Source organism: Aythya ferina (assembly GCF_964211825.1).
Source record: "Aythya ferina genome assembly, chromosome: 2".
Taxonomy (NCBI): Eukaryota; Metazoa; Chordata; class Aves; order Anseriformes; family Anatidae; genus Aythya; species Aythya ferina.
The window spans coordinates 1,206,009-1,223,346 of NC_140297.1; the positions used below are offsets into that span (position 1 = coordinate 1,206,009).

General features: G+C 44.6%; 1 protein-coding gene across 5 annotated transcripts in view; it reads left to right on the forward strand.

Annotated features, from left to right (window-relative positions):
- The window catches only part of SMARCC1 (SWI/SNF related BAF chromatin remodeling complex subunit C1), a gene marked incomplete at its 5' end in the record, with an annotated part of 82,005 nt that overhangs the window by 614 nt on the left and 64,053 nt on the right, over positions 1–17,338 (forward strand). For all 5 annotated transcript variants that reach the window (XR_014688929.1, XR_014688930.1, XR_014688931.1 and 2 more), the window contains 4 exons: positions 5,996–6,115; positions 9,824–9,909; positions 13,542–13,623; positions 14,515–14,607. Coding sequence is in view for 2 of the 5 variants with exons in the window: in XM_084507488.1 (XP_084363614.1) it covers positions 5,996–6,115; positions 9,824–9,909; positions 13,542–13,623; positions 14,515–14,607 (381 nt within the window). The remainder of the gene's footprint in view (positions 1–5,995; positions 6,116–9,823; positions 9,910–13,541; positions 13,624–14,514; positions 14,608–17,338) is intronic.

Here is a 17,338-nt window from a genome sequence, read left to right on the forward strand (position 1 = left end):
GTACCCTGGGGCTGCTTAAACGGAGCTGGAGGGGGCAGCTCTGGTAACTGGGGGTGCTCCGGTACCCGGGGACTGTTCAAACTGGGCCCGGGGAGCGGCTCCGGTAACCGGGGGCAGCTCCGGTACCCGGGGGCTGCTCAAACTGGGCCAGAGGAGCGGCTCCGGTAGCCTGGGGCTGCTCAAACCGAGCCTGGGGGGCTGCTTCAGGGCTTGGGGACGGTCCCGGTCCCCGTCCCGGCCGTTCCAACACGAGCACAGCGGCTCCAGGCCAGGCCCTGCACTGCTGTGAGCTCCGAAACTGGCTGGGAAAGCGGCTCTGGGGTCGTGGCTGTTGGTAAGAAACCATAACACAAAAAGCAGCAGCCCTCCTGTGTGGCCCTGCTCCCTGCCGTTACTGGCCGCCAGCAGCATCGTGATCCCGAGCTGGAAGAGCCCCGTGAACATCCAGTATCTCAGGTGTGTGAAGTGACCCCGGGCTGGTACCGGTGTCCAGCAGCACCGGGTCCCCACGGCTGGCAGGAGCTGCTCCCGGTGCTGCCCCCCGAGCAGAGCCCCGCAGGTTGGATCTCAGCCCCATACACCCCTTATCTGTGCCACGCTCCGAAGCAACCCTCGTCGCTCATAATTAGGCTGCACTTATCGGCGTTACCGGCTGTAAAGATTAGATACCTCTGTTTGTTACGTGGGCTCCGCGAGGTAATTAAAATTGGGTAAAGAAACCCCCCCCCGCCCCCCTTCCACCCGCCGGGCAAATGGATTTCAAAATATCGCTGCGGAAAATCCTTTAAAAATTGGGAAGTGATTCTTGGTTGGGGAGACAAAGAAACGGGTGGTTGTTGTAGGCGCTGCTGGGGTTTAGAGAGTGTCTGCAAGGCTCCCAGTGGACGCTGTGGTTGGAGCTGGGTCGTGCTGCTTTGTGTGGTGGATGCTTCGCCCTTAATCCCGTTTTCCTGTAGCCCAGGTGGCAGCTCTGCTGTGCACGCACGGCCTCTTTCAGGAGAGCACGCAGTGAGCAGAGCTGACCTTGCCCAGCCCGTGCCAGCTCGGTGCTGCCTGCCCGGTGTCTGCAGCCCCGGGGGCACCGAGGAAGCCGTGGCCGTGTTGGAGAGAACCCAGCGAACCGCAGCGAGCACGGCCCAGGTCCAGGAGGCAGCCAGCAAGGGGACAGAGAATTGCCTTTGTGAATCTGCTCTTTCCCAGCTCCAGATTAGCCAGGTCTTCAAATCTACCAGAATTCTCCGTGTTTCTAAAGTGCAGCTCGAAAAATAAGAGGTTCAAATAGTAGTGCGGGCAGCTTGTGCTGCGTAGCAGAAAACCAGCCCTTGTTAAGCAGGAGCAATGGGCTGCGTGGGCAGCGTGGCTGGTGATAAATTTGTCACGGTAGTGGCATGGGTTCTGTGACCCCAGGTTGCTGCAGAAGGAGGTCCTGCTGTCCTAGCACAAACCTCCCCTGCCCTGCTCCTCCGTGGCCAAAACGCCAGCAGCGAGGAAGCCAGCGATGGGCAAAAACACACCGGGGGCTCCTGCTGGGCAGGGGGGACTCGGCTGGTTAGTAAAGGGTGCTGCTACAGGGCGCAGGGACGTTGGGGCACGCTGTTTGTGAGGGCAGATACGATGACAGAAAACGAGATTGTTTGTTGAAGCCTTCAGCCCCGTCCTGGCTGCGTGTGGTGCATGAAAGCCGCCTTGTGCTGTTTCCCCAGGCTGGCAGCTGCAGGACCCCGCTTCGTCCCAGGCCCTGGTGTGGGTATTTGGGGCTCGTGTCTGAATCGTGCCGGGGTTTTAAGGCCTGGAGGAGCTCAGAGTCCCATTTCGTAGCGTTTGGTGTCCCTTAGAAGCAGGAATTTGTACTTTAAAAGTGGAGGACAGCAGGGCAACGCTTATTGTATAAGCGCTCAGCGATCTCGGGTGTTCCGTGTTCAGTAATTCCTTTGACATTGAGCAACAGATGGCTTATGTGAAATGCCTTGTCATGAAGTATTTAAAATACCTCCTCTTTTTTTTCAACTTTGCATGTGCTAAGAAGGATATGGAGAATAACCCCAGCCTTACAGTTGCAGTCCCTGAGGACCATTCCCTGCACATTAGCATCTCCAGCTTGACACTTTGGGAGATGTGGCTACTTCCTGGCTCCAAAAGCTGTGCCACTGAGACAGGAGGCTGCAAAAACATGTTTTTAGGGGTGTTTTGTTCTATTTTTTTTAAAGAGCAAGGGGAATGTTGCCTTGGAAAGGAGTTAGAGAAGAAGACAGAGCACGGGCTGTCTGTAGGGACACTAACCCGTGTGAGGTAGGGCTTGGCAGCCCAGATGTTTTTCTGAATATTTAGGACCCACTTTTACGACTTCAGGTGTTCGGTGCTGGGAAGGGGCAGGGGTTTGGGTGCTGGGTGCTCGGCTGGGGGCCACCCACCCACTGCTTTGCCACGAGCTGAACCCGGGGTGCTGACCTGATCGGGTGTTTCTTGGCAGGCTGGCTGTGGTTTAATAGGAGGGAGGTTTTCCTTCGTGTTTGGAGCTCTTTTGTGCTTTCACCCTTAAAAAAAAGAGCTATAAGCTAAATGAAAGTATTTTAATGCTGGTTTTCCCTTCCCCGTTACCTAGCTATTTGAGCTGAAACGTTCTTTGTTTGGGAGAAGGAAAGGATTTTGTGTCAGGGCTACGCCGTGGAGCCGTAACGGGGTGATTTAAGGTTAGCAGCCACATCAGAACTGGACGTACAAATCTGTCCCTGGGGTCTGCGGCAAGGGCTCGTCCGGTGCAGCCGTAATGGCAGAGCTCGCTGGGGAAGGTAAGTGCTTGCTGCTGCTAGGAGTGGATGCAGTTGTTCTTGGATGACTTGAGTTACACTAAAAGGCTTCCCAGCATGTGCGGTTGCTGTTTGATGCCAGCGCAGCTCAACGACGCGTCGTGTTTTTTGTGCTTGTAGTTGGCAGGGAGGTGTGCAGTACAGAGCAGCCTTGACCAAAACCCTCTTACACCGAAGCTGTTGGTCCATCGTTTCTAGAATTCATTGTTCAAAGGTCTTTATTTGCTGCAGAATCGCTCTCTGCTTCCGTCCGCTGTGCAGAGCAGTGCAGGTGTGTTGGGACTTCAGCCTTCTGTGCTCCCCCGACAGCCCCGAGAACCCCTCAGGAAATTATCCGCCTTAATTTTGTTTCACTACAGCCTACGAAGCCAGATCCGTTTGTGTTCCCGGCTGGTGTGCGTGATGAACGAGAGGTCCGGGTTCTTGTGCTTCCTTCTGAAGGCTTTGTCCTCGTTCAGGGGAAACCTCAGGCAGGGAAGTGCCTTTCCTGCACAAAGAAGGGGCAGAGCAGGGTGGCAGTGGGGGATTCCCAGCCCCTGCCTTCTGACAGCCTCCAGCCGGTGCCGCAGGGAGCAGCTGCCTGAGAACTCGTGTCGAAGATTGCATTTCCCAGGCATGCTCATGTCAACGTGCCTTTCTGAGGGAAAATATTATGAAAAATGCAGGAAGCCAGCATCAAAATCTCACTTCTTGGACTTGGTTCTGTTCAGACAGGTGCTGGCCCTGCCTGCCCTGAGCCCTGTGTTACAACGGGAGCTCCTCAGCCCTTAAATCACAGCCACGTGTCCCCTGCTGCTGCTGGCAGTGCTGACTCCCAGCTGCAAATGACAAAGAAACCCCCAGCTTGGATGTTCCCTCCTCAGTTCTCATTTTCTGTTTTTGTTGCTTTGTGCGAAGAGCTCTGGTTCTTTCCTGAGTTACCTTCCTGTGGGATCCTCAGAGCAGGAGCCGAGATAACTGTACCTAGGGGATTATGCAGAAGGCAGAATGAGGCTTTGGTTTAGTGCCATAAAGAAGCTGTGAGCTTAAGTACACTAAATGGGTGGGAAGGGCGTGAGCTGAATGCAGGTTTGGGGTCAACGATTGCTTGTTTTGTTGCGTGGCTTCAGAGGAGATGTGCAAAAGCCACTTTTGTATTATTTTTTTTTTATAATCTACCTGGAGCATGCCTCCTGTGCATGCTAAAGGCGTGCTGTCACAGTGTACTCTGTTTTACTGGGGAAAAATTCTTCATCCCTCGATGTATGTATGCACACAGAGTGCTGTGGGTAGCTGGGTGGACGGTTCCACCTCGAGGTAGCTGGACTAAAGTCGGAAGCAGCAGTTTTGCTTTTTGGATGTTTAACAGGTACGGCGTGTGAGCCTCTGCAAGACCAAAGCTGTTTTGGTAACAGGAACGAGATTATTTAATAGGATTGGGAGTGTTTCATCCGCTGTGCTTTTATTTTCATGCTTGTGCAGATCTCAGGTCTGTGGTGCAGCAGGTTCCTGCTTTGCCTGCCCCTCCAAATTTGTGTTTGGGTGCAGGGTGATGGGCCCGGCTGAGCTGCGAGGGCAGGGTTGTATTTGGACTTGGGTGAGGTGATGGTGTGGGGTTGAATGCCCAAAATGATGGGGACTTCAGGGCTGCTAGCTGTGACGTGCTGCATCTGTGCACATCCAGGGTGCGACAGTCGCCTGTTCTAAACCTGTACAAAAAAAATATTAATTAACAGCTTTAAAAATGCACAACGCTGTATGCATGGAAGTAATCCTTCTTGGTTTAGCAGCCCTTCATGAAAAAGGGTTCTGGCAGATCCAGCAGGAGGAGGGGAAGCGTTGTTCTGTGCCTCCCTGCTGGAGGGTTTTGCTGCCCGTGACAAAGGCAGGAGAGGGGCTCCCTCCCCGCCGAGCCGCAGCACCTGGCGAGGGGCTGGAAGTGCAGATGCTGGATTAAGTGAGGCATCTGGGCTAGTCACGTGCTGCATTTACTGTCCTGCCTGGCATCTGTAATTCAACAAAAGATTGCTTAAAACTGCTCTGAATTCAGCCACAGCAGGCAGGGCTTCTGGTTGGAAAATTATATGTATAAAAATAGTTGCTCGCTGGGAGGAGAGCAAGGGTAGGGGTTTTAAAAAAGCCTGAGAGCAAACGTCTTCACTTTTGGTTGTATTCTGACAGCAATAAAGACTGATTTATCGCTGTTCCGTATCTCTGTGGTAGCTGACGGGAATTAATAGGAATTGTTAATTGCAGAAAATTGTCACAACTGCCTCCTTTCATGCGGGAGAGAGGAGGAGCAAGGAATACGCAGCTTTGGAAGGACACCGAGGGAGTCTTCGGGGTGTTTGTGTCCTTTGTTGCGAAGTTTGAATTTTTCAGGTGTATGTCTGCTTGTTTTAACTCGATTCTTCAGGTAGTCGGATACTTTAACATCCGAATGGGAAAGTCAGCGTGTTCGTGGTGTCTTTCACTACACAGACGGGACTTTGGAAAGCTTAGTTCCTGCTAACACCACCCCTTTAAACCTTTGAAGGTTCTGGCTCTGGTTTTAAGTTATTTTTTTCAGGTTTTCTGGCTCTTTTTATTTTAAGAGGCTGTAGGAGAACCTGATATGGTACAAAAATGACTATAGGGTAGCTGATACTGCCCTGTATCCTATGTGAACAAGGAGTGGTTGTTCTGCTCTTGGAGGTCTGGCTTGCTGAGAAGAGTACATCTAGTAAGTGAATATAGTATACTACAAGTTCTGAAAACTCTGCAGCCTATTTTTTTTCTTAATTCCATGCTGTGATTTTTCCCTTTCCATGTATGCTTTCTGTTAGAAGTGTAACTTTGGGAAATGTTCATGTTGTTGCAAAGCATACGCTAAAGTTGCAGAAAGCCTTGGGTATGTGTGGGCCAGAATTAGCCCGTTCCTTTAGTAGGATCTATGAAACAGATGGAAGTAGTTAATATTTATTTAAAACACCAGTGGCTGTCATGGATTGATGATGATTCACAGATAGGTCCCTATGTTTTAGGAGTACAGCTTGAAAAATGTGCGTCGTGCTTGTTCTGTGTGTGCCCAATCCTCCCTCCCCTGCCAGCGATCCTTAAATCTTAAACTGTGCCCTGCAACTGAGAAAAGTGCTCTGGGGAATTACTAAACCAGCCTTCGCATTGTGTTATCCTCTATTCCAAGTGAGCGTGTGTGTTTTGTCTTTCAGTATGTTCAAGCAGATGCTCCTACCAATAAAACGCTGGCTGGGCTGGTGGTGCAGCTGCTGCAATTCCAGGAAGATGCCTTTGGAAAACATGTCACCAATCCTGCCTTCACAAAGCTTCCTGTGAGTACTGGGGTTAACCCTCTGCTGCTACAATAGCCTATTTTGTTCTTCATCCAGGGGCCGCGCTGCTGGCGTGCTTCCAGGTGACGGGGAGATGTGCGTGTCGTCTGAAGCTTTTGTCAGTGCATCCTCTGGAAGGGGTGAAATTGCACGCTCCTTTTTGAAAAGCAGGTTTTCAGTTTAACACAGATTATTTTCTGTACGTTTGGAAATGATTTCCTGAATGCTGTGGGAAGGTTTAATTTGTGGTGCGCGTTCTGTGTAATCTGCTAAACCTTAAGTCGAATCCATTTGGATTGATGCACCCTAAATTGACTGAATAACGTGCACTTTCCAAAAAAAACCAAGTTTAATCAACAGAAATGCCCAGTGAAACCTTCTATCCCGTGATGCTGTCAATGCTGAAAATTGGCTATGCCGTGTTTTTGGTAGTGCATAGTTACCTAGTTCATCTAGGACAGTTTTCCAGACACTCAGAATATTGGTATACAGAGATAATATTTTTGAAAATTGCTTTTACCATTTAAAATTCAAACTTGGTACATCATTACCAGCACTATCTTAGTGATAATGTTCAGAGATCAGCCCTGTTGTGCTCGGAACCGTGTACACCATGAATAGATTCTTGCCTACATGAGTGTGAACTTTAAACACTTGGTGAAGAGGGGTGCAGCAGATGTTCAGGACAGTAAGCTCGGGATTTCGGTTGTGGAGGGCAGCATCCTCATGGTATCAAGCACCCAGTTGGCTCGTTTAGGGTAGGTTTTGTGGGCCAAGACAGCTGTCATAAATGGGTTTGTAAGCATTGTGGACATCAGCAGGAGGGTCTTCACTTACTGCCACAAAATGCTGGGAACTTAGGATGCTCTTGGATATAAAAATTCACTTGGGAATGTTTATAACTCATTCCAGTATCCTAACCCAAAGTTTTTCTGAAAATGAAAGTAATTCTATCTTTGCTTCGCTACTTATAGAGTACTACTGTTTATTATTTTATGGTTGCTTTTTTCCAGCACAGTTTGCTTGTGTAACTTCTTTTGTTAAGAGTGTGAACTCATGCGTGTTGTTTCCAGAAGGAGTTTTCAGACTGACTTACTGGGGGATTCTTGTGATGCTTGGGGAGATACCAGGAAGCACCACAAGATGCCATTAAAATGTAGCTCACCTTCTATTCTGATCTGGTGACATCTCAGTGGTGGTGAAAAGGATCAGAGATGAATGCTATGGTGCTTTGCTTTGGCAGTGTGGACCATTAAACTGTACCCATTTTTCAGGAACAAGTTGGCACTTAGTACAGGGTGTTAATTCTGAGCTTAAGTTCCTGTTGTTGGCAAAGATTTGGTACAGGAAAGCATCTGTAGCTGGATGTGGGTTAGATGAAGGACTGATACAGCGTACTTGCAGTCCTTGTCTTCTGATCACTGCATTTAAATGCATGTTGTCTAACCTTAATAGTTCTCAAATACAAAAATGTTGATTAATTGTCTTAAAGACAGCTTCAAGCAAAGATAATGGTAAGATACTAACTCTTAAAAGACAGCAAGCTGTGAGGTCAGTTGGCATTAATTGCCTTGTTGTGCTGGATTTCATTGTGTGGAAGTGTTGGGGAATCTGTAGGAGGTTGCTGACAGTTACATCTCGGCAGAACAAGTTTTGTCTAATTGCTAAAAGCTATTTCCTTTCATTAAACCGGCTGCTGCTACTAGTATAAGAGGGTCCTGCTAGAGGCAGTAGGAATGGACGCCAGTCTGTGAGGGGAATTTGTGCTGCTCTTCACAGTGAGGTGTTGGCCGGACCTCCTGTGCATGTTGGCACGGCCAACACCTCCCAGAGCCTCTGGTAAGACAGCCAATACTCCAGGGAAGGAATTACAGCCTGAAAGAGCTGTAATTCAGGCTCCTGATCAGCCCATAAGGGACTTGAGGTCGCTAAGGATAGTGCTGAAACATGGGCGACTCGAGCTCAGGTACGTGTGTGGTCGCCTTGGATCCTGACCTCTCTCTGCACACAGGAGGGCTCCCAACAGATGGAGGCCGGGAGCGGCTCTGCTCTCATTGAGTGCTTGTGAAGGATTTTGTTTATGTTGTTCTTGGACGCTGGCGTATCAGATACCTCACAGAACTGCTTTTCTTTCCACCAGCAGCCCTAGAGCCAAGGAGGGCAATGTTTCGTTTAGTTCCCATGCTCCCATATTAGCTTCCTGATTGAGGAATGAATTTTAGGTGCTTGTCAGTAATGCCACGAGGATAGCTTGAAAAATGTGCGTCGTGCTTGTTCTGTGTGTGCCCAATCCTCCCTCCCCTGCCAGCGATCCTTTGGTGTTCGTTCTGTGTTACCAAACGTTCCTGAAGCGTCATTTAACTGAGTTAAAGAAAATTACCTAATCTGATTGAAAAAAGTAAGCTAGAAGCTAGATCAGAAATGTTTCTGATTAGGAAAAGCTGCCCCAAAGCTGCTGTGGGTGAGCAGTGCCTCCCTCTTTGTGTGCCCTCGGTTCCCTCAGAAGGCAGCTCGCAGGCAGCCACCGCTGTCTGGAGCCCAGCCACCAGGCCGCTCCCAGTTCTGTTTGCAGAACTGTGTGAGTTTTTTTAACTGAGAAACATAAACCAGACAGATCCTGGTGTGTTCAGCACTCCTGAGGGAGGATGGGTTTAATTTCCCCTTCCAGTACAGGGCTGGGGTCTCGGCAGCAGGTCCCTTGGGGTAGGCGCTGCCCCAGGGCTGTGAGGCGTGGGCTTGCATCCTTCCTCAGGCTGCCAGGGGACACGGACACCCAGGCAGAATGTGCCTTTCTGCTCTGGAAGCTTATCTGCGTGACTGACTGGCCTAATTTTATCAGTTGGGTTTATTATTAGAGCAGCTTTCTTTAGATGTGCCTGAAGTTGCCTGGGGAATGGACCTGTTTGCCTAAGTAAACTCTTGGAAAGTCCTGGTTTTGTATAAAAGTTGCCAAGAGCAGCGCCACAGTTATTAGAAAGAAGTTCATGTTTGTAACTAATTACATGGCTTAAATAAACTTAAATCGCTTTCTTTTTGTGGTTCAGTCAAATTGATTTATTAGTCCTTTTGGAAACAATCTGTAACTGTAGAGAGAAGGCCTGGTGAACAGAAACAGTTTTAATTTGTTCTGTAATCATGACATGTCAGTTTCTTTAACCAGTTTAGTTCATAAATGCTGTTGCTTGTCTTTCTCCTTCCTGTTCCAAGTTGTGTATTGAGAACTTCAGATCCACAGCATGTCAGTACCCTGGGGACCATGCTTAACACAGATTCCAGTGCTGCTTCTGTCTGGCTCAGCTGTAGCTGAGCTCTCCAGTTCTCCTCCATTGCTAAGATTACTTGACAGTAACTTATTTTTTCCAAGAATATACAAACATCGTCACGGGAGATATTAGCAAGATAGCAAAGAGAATTCCAAACTAAAATTAGGGGAAAAAAAGTGCCTTTCTGTGTAGGCAGCAGTCCTGCTTGACTTCAGAGAAGAGGCTTGGTGAGATTCAGCAGAGCTTTCTGTCCTGCTTGAATTTCACTTCTTGTCGGAGTACCTGTTTGTGAGAGTGAAGAAATGAGTTGGATTTAGCGTTTTAAGGCAGATCACACAGTGACAAGGTGTAGATGTCTGAAACTCAGCTGCCAAGTATGTATTCATTGTTAAGATGATGACATGAAAGTGAATGTCACTGTTCTCACTTTCCTTTCTGGCTCTAGGCAAAGTGCTTCATGGATTTCAAAGCTGGAGGTACATTATGTCACATTCTTGGTGCTGCTTACAAATATAAGAATGAACAGGGCTGGTAAGTTTTTATTTTGATTTATACACCTTCTGCATGAAATTAAGCACATGAAATGGCTATGCAACCTACTCGAGATTTAATACTTTCTGGAGAACTGGGTAGGCAAGGGAGTTGGAGATGGGAAGAGGATTTTTTTTCCCCTGTTTTGCGGATGATAGCTTTTTTTAAAGACATGCCCTCACTCCTAAATTTAAAGACAAGTTGTCCAAGTTTGAGCTCTTGAACTTCTAGGTTGGGAGCTAATTACAAACTTGAGACTTTTTCTTTTTTTTTTTTTTTTTTTTTTTACAATTTGTGTGCTGTATAACTGAGCAAACTAACTGGTTATCTTACAATTTATTTTCCAGCTGTAAGATACAAATATATCTTACTGTGCTGATTATAGGGTTTAGTTATGGCTAGGAAAATACAAATCATCACCATCACAAAGTAATAAATACAGTGATCCATTGCTTATCAACCTCCATAAATGAGGAACGTGAGTAGTTCAGACACTGCCCATGTAGCTGTTGACACTAGTATTAAAACTATTAATGTGATATCACAGTGGTGGTTTGACTTGTTCAATTCTGAAGTATAATTTTTACAAGAAGGCAGTAGCATGAATTATGGTATTTGAGAACATGAGAAAAAGAATTGAGAATGAGAAGTCATGAGATAAAAGTAAGCAGAGATTGTTCTCGTACATGAATTTTAATAGCTCTTGATCTGATGTTGTGCAGACCTGTAAGAGCATTCCTGGAATCGGCTGTTTCTGTGGCCCACAAGAGCAAATTAAAAGGCAAAAAATCAAGTTATTCTAGTACAGCTGGTTGTTTTTCAGGAGTTGTTTATACTCGTATCAGCTAATTGGCTCTCTAAGATGGTTATATCAGAAAGCCATTAGTCTTTTTTTTTCCCCCCTACTCTGATATTGCCAACACCCAGGATGTGATATCTGTAACGTTCTGTGTGGTGTCTCTTTCAGGAGCGCCTTGCTACCTTTCTGCCTTAAGGCAAAGGAGTTAAATATTCATGAGTAGGACATACTTAAACGTTCCGCTTTCTTTCCTTAACAAATTTAGTTTTCATTCATTGAAATTTGTCAGCAAAGCTCAGATACACAGCTGCCTCCTCTCGTCTCACTCTCTTGCTGATTCCTCAAAACTAGTGGGTAGTGCCTTGTGTTTGTGCATGTGGGATGTAGAGGGAAGTAATACTTGAATTTAACTCTGTGGATCAGACTTAGATCTTGGAATGTATCCTTCACTGACTCAACCAAATAATATGTGGTGTTTTTGCCTGAAATATGATATATTTTTTTAATGGTATGCATTGTCGCTCTTGCTTAACCTGTTTGTGAATGATCTGTCTTATAGGAGAAGTACCTTTCCTCGTCATAATAGGTATGTCTCAAAAATGCACTTATCCAGTGCAGCTGGACATACCTTGTCTATCACTGCAATTCACGTAGTTGTTGGCTAAAACCTGCCAGAGGGTATCAGTTAAACTGAGGACAGAGAATTGGTACTACCATTTTATCTAAATGGGCAACTACGAAGTGTTATTTCTTAATATATTGACATGCTTCTCTTAACGTATGGATTTCAGAAGCAGGTAAAAGTCTGGGGGCATGTATAGCATCAAGTGAATCTGGTGTAGATTTTAGGCAACCAAACGTAAAAATTTTGGTCAACCTTGAATGCTTTAAATGTCTTTTGTTTCACGGCTACTGAAGATTTTTTTTTGGGGTGTCTTGGAAAATAGTTTGTATTTATTTGGCATTTGTTTTCTTTCACTTCCTTGAAGCTCTGTTACACTTACCTGAGAAGCATACATTTTAAATAGGCTATAAAGCTGTGAGTGCACAAATCCTGGAGAAGATCTTGGCTCTTAAAATCCTGTGCATCTAGGTGTAAAATACTTTAATGCATTAAGTTGTGTTGTGCAGTGAACTGGCAGACTTCTTGATGACTTCTTCTACTTCTAGAAGTCAGCATTGAGCTTTCAACATGCACAATGCAGTCTAGAGAGGTCACAGTTTTCTTTTAAAATTAAAAGAAGATTCTAATAAACATGTCAAATGTTATCATTAAATTATTTGCCAGGTCCTAAGAGTCCATTTGAGGATAGAAACAGGCTTAGACTAATAGCGGATGTTTGCTGGTGCTGCTCAATGCTACAGCATATTTATGTGGTGCCACCTGCTTGGACAACTTCTTTTTGAAAATACTAGAAAGCCTCAGACGAAGAAAAACGTGGTGGCCTCAGCTGAGGGGTCTGTTAAATTTAGTAGTATAATGCTGGTGGGATGCCATTTTTGGGTAGTAATGGGTTTTGTGCCTCAAAATCAATTTTGCTTTGCTTACCTTCATTGTATATTTATGAACTTTTAAAGATTGATTTGCTGTGTTACTGGAAACAAGCTTGTGTTTAAAAGACAGTGCCATTAAGGATGCGGCTGCAGCAATAAATTCTTGTGCTTGAAGTTGGGTGTGAAGTGAAAGCAGCCTGTCAGTCACCCCCGGGTAATTAGAGCACGGCTCCTTCGCTGCATTAAGTAGCATCTTGTGCTAAAATCCCGATTGCCGCCCCGACCGCCAGCTCAGCACTCTGGTTAAGTGCATTTTCAGGCTTATTGACAGCTTTTTTTTCAAAACTAGCAGCACAGCAGTGCACCAGGCAGTGTTTGACACCTAAGAATCACCAAGCTGATCACCCAAAGATGCCGTCGTGCTGCGGAAAAGGCTGAGGTGTGCGGGGTCAGGCCCAAATCCCTCCGAGGCCCCTGCAGCCCCGTACCCATTTAGTGGCCCTGAGTCGGTGCCATCGCAGGTGCTGAGCTGTGGCACTGGTGCCCTTACTGTCCAGCCTTTCCAGTTTTTTGGGACACTGCTCCAGTTCTTCAGCTGAGGTGATTTCATCCATGACTTCTGCACGTGTCGGGGGACCTGGCAGAACACATGCTGAGGGCTCTCGGGGTTCTTCCTCCCCAGTAGAAAGTCTCAGACTGTGTCACTCCCTCCATTTCTTAAACCCGCACCGTTATTTCCAGAGTTTTTGATTACTTTGTCAATGAACTGGGGAACTTGAAAGCACCAGAGTCCAATAAAGACGATCGTAAAATGCTGACATGGATTATTAGCGACCTACATGCTGGGGGTGGGGGTGTTCTCAGGCAGGTCTGTGGTTCAGGAGATCCCATATAATGGGTTGCTCTTTGTTCCTGGGTTAGCATCTGGGACTGGTGGGTGGGTGCAACTAAAAATAAGGAAAACACAAGAACTTGTTCGCGAGTTTCCCCCTCTAGTCATTGAAACCTACCTTGAATATTCGATTACGTCCCTATTTAATTATCCTTTGCAACTGTAGTGGAATGCACAACCCTGCTACAGGGTTTTTGCTGGACAATTTTGACCTTCATGTTTCCTAAACGTTTCACAAATCAGTTGCATTTTGCTGATTGCTTCATGGTGATTCTTTTTCTTGTGAGAGTTACCAAGTGAAGCAAAAATATTTCTGATCGTGCTTCAAATGTTGTTACATAGCTACCGCAATATACTGCTTTTTATGTCAAACATGAAAGATTCTTTACTACTGAATGGAGGAAAGTTAGTTTTTTTTTAATATTTTTGAATCATTTCCTTCAACAGGCGGAGATTTGACCTGCAGAATCCATCCCGAATGGATCGAAACGTGGAGATGTTCATGAACATTGAGAAAACACTAGTGCAGGCAAGAAACTTGTACAAAACCAACTAGTTTCTCTGCATGTGTTCATGTGCTCAGGGAAAGTGATTCACTAGCACGTGTACCTTGGTTGTGATCCACTGAAGAGCTTCATCTGTAACTTCTGGGGGTGCATTTTAGACTCTCACTTGTTTTATCAAATGTACAGGGTTACTACCAGAAGGTAGTAGGTAACAGCTGCGTGAAGTCTGATTTGAAGTTATTTTTTTCCTTTTTTTTTTTTTAATGCTGCATGTGAATAACAGAGTATTTTTCTCAAAGTCAAAAACCTGTGGCTTATACTCAAATAAGATAGTAAAAATGTAACTTTCAGGTGCTTGTCAAAAAAGGAAATAGGAGGAAGGACAGCAGAAATAAATGATACTTCCTTATTAAGAAGTATTACTATTGGATGGCTGCTTTAACACACAAAGTACATGTTAAAATTGCAAATAGAACAAATGTATGTGTAGACTGTAGAAGTGCACAAATCTGCATGGCAGATGAATTCCTTTTCCCGTGAAGTCTTCCAGAACCTGTCAAAAATTCTTTGTAATCCAAGACACAGTTTTCATTAAAAATGCTTTTGTGAAAGTGGGAACATAAGAACAGCTACAATGGGTTGAGTTCCTTCATCCATGATAATGTCCCTGACAGGGCTAACAGCAAATCTGCAGGGTCCAGTTGTAAACACTCAATAAGGCTGTGGTAGGGAGGTTGCAAGGGAACTAATATTGTCATAAGGATTTTGGAGCTGGAATTAATGTCTTGTCCCTGTCTGATACGTGCAGTTCCTTTTGAGCTTTTTCAAGCATTGGTGATTGTAACAGGCATTTTTTGGTTTATGTCACAGATGGCCTACTAATTTCTTATTTAATTTCCTATTCCCTCCTCCAGAACAACTGTCTGAGTAGACCAACCATCTACCTCATTCCAGATATAGAACTGAAGCTGGCTAATAAATTAAAGGATATTGTCAAACGCCACCAGGTAACTGTTATGTAGAATTACTTAAAACATGTGTCTCTTGTAACTTTATAAGACCAAGTGTATTTGTGTGCTTTCAGCATACCAGCTGCATTTGGATTGTGTCTCGACAGCACAAGGCAGCAGCAAGAAGTCAATTAAGACCAAATGTTAACTATTTGTAAAATGCCATTAGCAATTATCCTCACATGGAAACAGAATCATAACTCTGTTCAGAAAGTAAATCTGTTGAAGTTTAAAGTAGTAACCAGTTTGAGATTTATGATTTCTCAAAGACTTTGCTGCTGGGAATTCCTGCTTACATAGAGCAGAAGCTCACAGTTTATCCAAATGTGAGATCAAAATGGTAGCGTGTCATACAACTATTCTAGATATGTGGGAACAAGCATATAGAAGTTTTAATCTTAAAAGAGGTAGTGATTTTTTTTCTTGATTTATTTTACTTGATTTTTGTCTTGTGCTGAACAGAGCACAAGCAACATCCGTCTCCTGTCAGGTAGTGTATTTCCCCAAGAGTTAACGTCTTGCCCTTGTGATTTAATACATTAAATGATGAACTGAACAAGATGAATAGCTTCATCTCTTCAAAATGTAAACAGTCTTGTCACTTGTCTTAAGAGAAATGTTCTGGAAAGCGAACTCTTCTGACAGATAGGACCAGGTGAAGAACTGGCTCTGGATGAGATAAAAGATTACTGCTGGTTACAAGCTGTTTAACAAAAAGAGTAATGGAGACAGCACTGAAAATACCTTGATGCAAGTAAAAGGATATTATTTTAAAAGATCTGTAAACTCTCTGGGTCCCTTCCCACCCAGACTGTGGTAGTTCTTCATCAGTGAATGATTTAAGGGACTCTGGTGACAAAACTGCCTGCTTTAAAAGGGATGTGAAGAAATAAAAACAAATTGTTTTGAATTCTGCTTTTTGAGTTCTCTTCCTTTGAAGAATTCAAATTCTCAGAATTGTTCAGAATTCTTAATTTGTGTTGCTGCCAGTGTTTTCTCACTGTCTTGATTTTTACCCATTGTCATTTTCTTCCTTTTCTTCCCCAGTAATGTAGCTCCTTTTCCCCAATGTTTTCATGTCCTGCTGCAGTCTGGACAGAAGAGCTGCATCGCTCTTGCCCCAGCAAAGTGGTAGTGGGATCTCTGGACTTAGGATCATCAGGAAGATGTTGTCCTCCCTGCAGTCTTTGCTGATGAAGATGTTACTGCTTCTCGTAGTCAGACCTTATCTGATTTTTTTTTATAAATGTTGAGGATTCTTTTCAGAAGAACCAGAATAATAATTTAGGATCTTGAAAGCAGTTAAAGAGTGAGATGAGCATTTATATCTATCTATTTAAAAAACAAAGTGTTCTGGCAGTAGAGAACTCGTACATCTTGTTATGCCTCCAGCTTCCAGTCGTATTCAGTTCAGCAGAGGCAGGAAATAAGCCTTATATTTTCCTTGCATCCTTCAGAAAGCTGATTTAAAGTTATCTATCCCTTTCTCTTCAGTCAACATAGCATCTAGAAAGATTTCCTGTTCTCCTAGTTTCTGTGTATTGTTTATTTGAAGCTCCTTAGGGAACAAATGAAACTTACTGATATGATTTATAAAGGTCAGGTTAGATACCTGGAGAGTTCTTTCCAGCTCGTGGGCAGTGAAGGGAGAATTTCCATTATTGTTCTTGAACTCTTTGCAGGTCCTTCAGTCGTGCCTAACCACTTTTCTTCTCTTTGAATGATGATAAATTCTTCTCACTTTCTAGCTTTCTTTTTTGCTGCTACTCAGAGCACCTCCTCTCCTTCTACCCAGTTGTGCAAACTCTTGCTTGGGGTAGAAACGATCGTTTCAGTCCCTGAAATCGGAGTAGTCTCTGAATATTTCTACCATAACATAATGCATCTTCATGCTTTTTGAAAATGTTCTTCTTTTGATGCTGATCACTCCTTCAAATAAGTTGTTGATATATTGTTTGCTTTAAACTGTCCCATCTGCTCTGAAGTCCTTTAAATAAATCTGTCAAATAGTTATGGAGTGTAAATCTTGAATAATATTTTCATAAAAAAAAGCTATAGCAAAGCATAATTCCTCTTCTGCAAAAGAGCCTGAGTTCTGTGAATTTCTGCTGTCTTTGCCAAAGGCTATTCATCTGTGGAGACTGGCAGTGTCTCTGCAGCAACTGGGAGAATCCAGCTGGTCCCCCTCATGAGGAAAGGAGAGGGTTTTCTTGATTATGTGGTATTATGCGTTTGTTTAACAGATATCTAGTTATATAGCAGAATCTTTTTCCATGCTGATGTAGGTTCAGTAGGTGTATATATGTATAATTGTGGCATCTACATAAACACAAGGAGTCTACCTGTTGCTTCTCATACATGAAGAAAATTCTTCTAAACCTTCAAGAAGAAAAATTGTGCTTGTGTCTGATTATGTGACTAAAAGTTGTGTAAAGTTAATGTTTCTGATTTACTCCCTCCTGTGATGTAGGAGTCTTTTTACAAAGAGTAGGAGTTCTTGTCATTTAATGTACAGACTTGAATGCTGGGGATATCCTTCTCATGTTAGCCATTTCTAGTTAAGTTCCCGCTTGTCAGAGTTAATATTATGTAAATTGTAGTATTTAGAAATTGTCTCAAAATAATTGCTTTTTTCTAGTGCTTATTAGAGGTGGTATTCTTCATGGTTGCGTTGTGGTGAGCCTCGAATATTTCTAGGTTGCATGGAATGTGAGTGAAAAGAAACGAC